Source organism: Hipposideros armiger, unplaced genomic scaffold, assembly GCF_001890085.2.
Source record: "Hipposideros armiger isolate ML-2016 unplaced genomic scaffold, ASM189008v1 scaffold_1155, whole genome shotgun sequence".
Taxonomy (NCBI): Eukaryota; Metazoa; Chordata; class Mammalia; order Chiroptera; family Hipposideridae; genus Hipposideros; species Hipposideros armiger.
Window position 1 is genome coordinate 184,021 of NW_017732505.1, and position 7,091 is coordinate 191,111.

The window sequence follows — 7,091 nt, forward strand, 5'->3', positions numbered from 1 at the left end:
TTTGTCCTTTTTTGGTTTTAATAAAATATTTGATTAAACTTAAAAAAAAGTTATACATGGATTTTCAAATACACGGGGGATTGTAGCCCCTTACCCCACAGTTTTTCAAGGATCAAATGTATATCATATTTTCTTTTGCTTTCTTTTTTTTTTTTTTTTAAAGATTTTATTGGGGTATTGGAGAAGAACAGTGTTGGGGAATTGGGGAAGGGGAACAGCCAAGTTGTCCTTCAGTCTTAGTTGTGGAGGGCGCAGCTAGCTCAGCTCCCAAGTCCAGTCTGCACCCAGCCGCCCGTCGGCAACTTGCAGCCTCTCAGCTCAAGGTGCCATGTTCAGTCTTAGTTGCGGATGGGTGTAGCCCACCATCCCATGCGGGAGTTGAACCGGCAAGCTTGTTGTTAGGAGCACGTGCTCTCACCAGCTGAGCCATCCTGTCACCTGTTGGCAGCTCAGTGGCAGCTCAGCTCGGGCGCATGTGGGAATCGAACTGGTGACCTTGTTGCTCAGAGCTTGCACTCTTAACCAACTGAGCCACTCAGCTGGCCCCGTATCATGTATTCTTTATTCATTTGATGGTGGACACTTAGGTTATTTCTCTGTCTTGGCTATTGTGAATAATGCTGCCATGACCATAGGGTACAGGTATATCTTTGAGATACTGATTTCTTTTCCTTAGGATATGTACTCAGAAGTGGGATTGCTGGGTCATATGGTAATTTTATATTTAATTTTCTGAAGAACTTCCATACTGTTTTTTAGAGTGGCTGGCTGCACCAATTTACATTCCCACCAACAGTGTGCCAGGCTTCCCCACTGGGTGGCTCTGAGCAGACCTGATTTGATTTGATTTTAAAGGGTCCCCTGCTAAGGCCAGTAAGTGGAAAGTTGACAGAAAACTTTCTACCAGAGTGATCAGGACCTAGACGCACTACATGGTACCACTGTTTATTGGTATGTGACGTTCAGGAAGGGATCAGCACCTCCAGTGAGATCTTGCTAGAATGATCCCAAATCGGATCTAATTCCCAGTTCATTGGTTATTCCTGGGAATGGAAGTGATGCCATAAAGGTGCTTCTTCCTCAACATAGGGAGTTAGAATCTGACCCCTACTTGGTTGTCTACTTGGCCATCCATCAAATCCGGGATACAAAAAATTGTACAGGAAAAAGGACCCAGTTTCTTCAAGAAATAAGTGGCACTCAAAAGGTTGGGGAATGGTTGCAGATATAAAAGACCTAAGATGGTTTAAATGAAGGCACCGTGTGGTAAGCCTTGGGTCTTTGTTTGAACGAACCCAATTATAAATTACATTCATGAGACTGTCAGGGCTCCGAGAACACTGACACTGCAGGACTGACTGCTCATTGTGATAGGTGTGAAAATGGGTATCGTGGTTGTGACTTTTAAAAAGCAGTTAAAAAAATTTTTTATTGGGGAGTTGGGGGAGGGGAACAGCGCTGGGGAATCAGGAAAGGGGAACAGACAAGTTGCTATTCCCCTATTCCTCAGACCAGCTGTGGAGGACATCGCTTCACTGGCCTACGTTGGCATTGTGATCATTGTGCTCCTCCCGGGTGAGGCAGATCGGTCGCTGGTCATTGAACAGCTGCTCACCGCGGCTCATGGCAGCTCTCGCCGGCTGCCAGCCACTCATGCTGACTGCCGGCCACTCATGGCAGCCTACGGCAGCCCACTGCAGCAGGGGCTGCAGCCTATGCCGTCGCCAGTGACCCATGGCAGCCCAGCTCCAGGTCAAGCTGCTGTTCACCATATCAGCTGCAGAAAGCGCAGCATCACTGGCCCCCATGTGGGATCCAAACCGGGACCCCGCTGCTCAGAGCTGGCGTCCCAAGCCAACTCCCAACTGATGTGCCACTCAGTGGCTCTTAAAAGCAAATTTTATTTATTTATTTATTTATTTATTTATTTATTTATTTTAGCTGAGCCATCCTGCTACCTGTTGGCAGCTCAGTGGCTGCTCAGCTCGGGCTGGACTCGAACCTTAAAAGCAAATTTTAAAGGGCAAGTTATTGTTTTAAAAAATTAAGAGTCTTTATTGGGGATAATGACATTTGAGGGTATAGATAGTGGTGATGGTTATGCAGTGAATGTATTTAATGCCACTGAATTGTACATTTATGGTTAAAATGATAAATATTGTTATGCATATTTTACCACACACACAAACTACGCAAATTCTAAACACTTTTATTTTGGGGTCCAATAACCCTTTATTGTTTAAACCATTTTGAATTTATATTTTGCTTGCAATTGAAATCATTCGAACTCATGTCACCTTTCATATTGATGCAGTGCAAAGTCCATCCTTCTATAAATAAATGAGTTTGCTGGTATTTCTGACCCCAAATTTCCCTGAATGTGAATTTTGAGTGAAAAGAAAAGCAAGTCATTGCTTAATTTAAGAGGAGAAAACCTTAAACCTCATTCATTCCTTTTCATGTCACACTGTTGAGGTAAGAAAAGCCTAAACCTGTAGAGAAGTTTTGAGAGAGTTTATCTGAGCCAAACTGACAATCTCCAGGAAGCAAAATCTCAATGGATTGAGAAAATACTCCGGAGAACGGAGTTTTGCAGCTTCTTTTATACATCAGAATCAAAGGAGGAGATGGTAAGGAGGGTTATCCATTGGTGGTAGATTAAGGGGGCGGGAGAAATTAGAGGGGAATCTCTGAGATTGGATAAAAAGTAAAATGGAGAGATGCATACTTCTTTTACATTGGTTGAGTACAGAATAGTTAAGAATTAACATTTATAGTACACAGAGATGGTATGTGGGGAACAAGATAACAATGAGGGGCTCTGTGATGTCGAACTCTGGTGCTGGTGCTTGTGCCCAGAGGTCTGGAAAAAGAGATTACTCTGACATTTCAAAGGTATGTTATGTTAAATGCAAAAAGACTGGCTTCTTGAGGCAAAGATTGACTTTTGTCAAGGAAGCTACAGGCCTAGGACAGGACGACCCACCATGACTCTCTTTTAGTTAGGAATTTTTATCTTCAGACCATCCTGTGTGGTTACTTTCAGTCTCAGTTTGTAAGGCCCGCCACACTTGTCAGGTTTAGTATGTGGTTCCTTTTTTTGTCCACAACATCGACGTATAAAAAAACCCAGTAATAATAGCAAACCCAAAGACTTAGCTTGTATTTTGTTCCTATTAAGTCCCAGAATTTTTTTTCTTTTAGTCTTTTAAATGTTACACCCTCCATCAAGGGGTGATTAGCTGAAGAATGGCAAAGTTAGGATCTGATCCTAATCTCATCTTTCAATTCTCTTCTACAATATATCACTGTTCTGGGCTACCTCTATAGAACTTAAGCCAAAAAGAAAGAAAGGAAGGAAAGAGAGAAAGAAAGAAAGAAAGAAAAGGAAAGAAAGGAAGGAAGGAAGGAAGGAAGAAAGGAAGGAAGGAAGGAAAGAAGGAAGGAAGGAAGGAAGGAAGGAAGGGTTACTATCATGGAAAATTAGAAAAAAATACTTTAATGATACATGCATTGCTGAAGTATTCAGGGGCAGATGAACTGATGTTTGCAATTTACTTTGAAATGCCTAACAAAGTAAGCTGGATGGAAAGGTGGATAGAAGTGTGCTAAAGCAAACTGAATTCAGGCAGTGGCACACGGAAGAGGGGGTGGGTTCCTCGTGTAATTCCCCCAATTTTGCTGCATGCTTGAAAATTCTCATAATAAAATATTGTGGTGGGATGTTCTTTACTACTATATTAGAAATGCATATTCAATGATTTTAAAATAATTGTAAGAGTGATGGATGAAATAAAACTAGCAGAAAAGGGGATAAAAAATAGCAGAAAGGTGATTATCAAATGAGGCTGGTGGTGGACATGGGTTCATTGCACTAGTCTCTCTACTTTTGTTTGAAACCTTCCTTAATAGATAATTAACAAATAAAAAGATGCTTCTGGTTTCTTTTCTTAGCGAAGGCAGGAGGAAAAGGGTAGTGGAAGAGGCTGGAGTAGGGTTAGGGTTTGTATTTCGGCATCTGCTTTCAGATTGGGAGAGTTCCCAGGATCCATCAATTTCAGGCTTTCTCTTGCAGAGGCACCCCCACCCCCAGGCCTGCAGTTCTGCCGTTACCTTCTCCCTGCCCCCCATTCCCCTTCCCCACCCTCCCCCATCTGCCTCACCGGAAGTGAGTCCAGGACAGGCCCCCCCTCCCCCACCCTCACATCTGGTACTGATGTCAACAGCCAGGGTGGGCGGGGGCCATGTTTTTCAGCTCCCGCCCAGCCTCGAGGGAGGGGTGGACCCTCCATCTCCACCCGTTACAATGATGGACACTGACACACACACACACACACACACACACACACACACACACACACACACACACACACACACACACACGGCCCTGCCACGGGGCTAGACCAGGGGCCAGAAACAAACTTTTATTGCAAAACAGGGATCATCCCGTCACAAAGACGGCAGACCTGGCCTCTTCCCTGACATAAGGAGTTGAAATCTGGCCCCTACTTGGTTGTTGAGCCCCTTCCACTGAGTCTAATTGGAACTTTGAGTAGGGCTGGTGGGTCAGCGTATGTGTTTTGGGGAGGGCAGAGGGGGCAGGAGAGGCTTTCAACATGGTTACATAAGCTGGATGGTGTGTGGAGGGTTCCTCTGGTCTGAGGGTCCTCGTGTGTCCAAGTTTACTTGGTTCCCAGGCACAATTGCACACTGGGGGTGTATGTTTGTATTTGGGAGAATTTGGGGATCAGGATATTTGGAAAAGGGTGTCCTTGAAGGCAGAAGGTGCAGAGGCAGGCTGTGACTCAGTGGGAGTGGGGTGTCTCAGTGGGAAGACAGTCGGGAGCTAGGACGATGTCACTCGTGGGCTGGCTGTGTGTGGTTTAGTGGTTGGGGGTGCGTGGACAGTGATGGTCATGTGCCTGGACAGGGTGTGGTCATTTGAGGGCTGAGGACAGGGATGGTCTCTCTGGGAGGTGATATGATCCCAAGATCCCAGAGATGGTGGCACTGATAAGTTTGATGAACCAAGAAGGCGTGTGGGCGGTGAACACAGTGGCTGTTTGGGTGGCTTGTGAAGGTGGCAGCTGTACTCCCACATGTGGGTTGTGAGTCCACGCAAGTTGTGTTTGTGTGAGTTGGTAGGTTATCTGAGCATGTGGTTGTGATTCCAACAGACTAAATTTGTGCCTGTAGAAAGCCTGTGTGGCCTTGTGGCCTTCTTGTGTATGGCTGCGTGTCTGACAGCTTCGTGGACCAGTGAGCGTGGCCCTGTGAACAAGTAGGCTGAATACCTGTATGACCAACTCTAGAAAACAACGACAAGTGTGTGAATGTGGCTGCCTGCAGTGTAGACTTGTGGCTCTGGAAACAGCCATGTCCATGTCCAACGCTGAGGCTGCCACCTCCGCAAACCCCTCCTTCATCTGGTCCATACAGTGGGATGGGGTGGAGGTCAGCGGGGCCGGACTTGCAGCTGGAAGGCAGGGGGGATGTTAAAAAGGCCACTGATGGCTGGCTGGAGGCTCAGGGCACCTGGTGGACATGGACTTTCCAGGGAGAAGGCCTGTAGGATGGCGGTGACCAGGAGGAAGAGCTCTGCTCGAGCCAGGCCCTCCCCAAGGCAGACACGCTTACCTAGAGGAAAGAGAGAGATGGGGCTGGGCCAGTCCTCCTCATACCCGGGCTCCAGGGAGGACCAGTGGGTGGGCAGGGACAGGCCCAGGAGGTACCTAAGGAGAAGGGCAGGAATGCTGCCTGTTTTTTGAACCTTCCTTCTGCATCCAGGAATCGACCTGGGTTGAACTCCTCTGGCTGCTTGAAGACCTCTGGGTCATGAAGGACAGAGCCCAAGAGAGGGAAGACCTCAGTGCCCTGAGGAAAAACAATAATAAAACTACAATATCCTCACCGCCCAGGCCTTATGTTCCCGATGCCTGAGCACAAGAGTCTGGAGTGTTGGGGAAACCAGTTCACAAAAGGTAATAGCATCAACATGTACCAAGCTTATTACAGGCCAGGCACTTATTGAGCACTTTATATATATTACCTCATATATAATAGGTACATGTCTTAGACGTACAGACAACAGACACACATAAATTCATTAAATATTTTAACAAGCCAAGGAAGTGGTTACTAATGATCCCCATTTTAAAGATGGGAAAACTGAGTCCCAGAAAGCTTAAGTAACTTGCCTAAGGCAACATTTGACAAGGCAGAGCTCATTATTTTTATATTTTGTTTTTAAACTTTGATGGTACGTTGTGATTCTGTCCCAAGCCACCTGGCTCAGAGTCCCACTTTTTGCCACTCTGGTCTTCCAGAGGTGAAGGCAAGGGTGGGTAGGTGAGGGCTGTCCGTGAAGGCTCCCCCTGCCCAGATTCTGGGAGTGTGGCAGCCCCTTCAGCTGAGATCAGAGTTACCATGTTCCCAGGGCTTTGGTGGAGAGAGGAGAGGGAGAGGGACCTCCATTGCTAGGGACTCTGGCTAACACGGCTCGGAGTTGGAAAGGTGAGGGGGTTCCAGGAAAAGAAAGGCTCATGTTTTTGTTGTTAAAATTAGAGAAAGGCAGATAGCAGTGGTTAAAACATAGGATCTAGGTTCCAATCCTTCTCCGACTGCTTATAGGCTGGTTGAGCTTGGCAAGTTTTTGAACCTTCCAGGGCCTCAGTTTCCTCACCCGTAAATGGGCATGATAATGCGGTAGGATTGCCCTGAAGATTAAATACCCAGCACAGAGCAGGTCCTCAATCACTGAGGCTTATTATCACTGTTGTCACTATCAGTAGCTGTCATTGCTGCTGCGTACACTGAGCCCTCACCCCCCAGCACAGAGACTTGGTGTTTGACAAGCATTATCGCGTAGATTCCTACAATCCCAAGTTGATACCATTATCGCTCCCGATTTAGAAAAGGGGTAGGTGAAGGTTCACAGCGGGAAGTGATTTGCCCAGGGTCCCAATCAGAAAACAGCAGGACTGGATTCTAACTGGCACAGGTTTGATTCTACTACAGTGAAGCTCAAGGAGGGAGCAGCTTGCCTAGAAGGCACCTCCGGTTTCTGGGGAGACAGTGCCCTCTGGTGGTGC

The 7,091-nt window shown here is 46.5% G+C and overlaps 1 protein-coding gene across 1 annotated transcript in view; it reads right to left on the reverse strand.

Moving 5' to 3' along the window:
• Nucleotides 1-5,369: 5,369 nt before the first annotated feature.
• The window catches only part of CYP2S1 (cytochrome P450 family 2 subfamily S member 1), a 15,308-nt gene continuing 13,586 nt past the window's right edge, over nt 5,370-7,091 (reverse strand). The window contains exons 6-7 of the mRNA XM_019632620.1: nt 5,733-5,874; nt 5,370-5,637 (exon numbers count right to left, since the gene is read on the reverse strand). Of these exons, the coding sequence (XP_019488165.1) occupies nt 5,456-5,637; nt 5,733-5,874 (324 nt within the window). The 3' untranslated portion in view covers nt 5,370-5,455. The remainder of the gene's footprint in view (nt 5,638-5,732; nt 5,875-7,091) is intronic.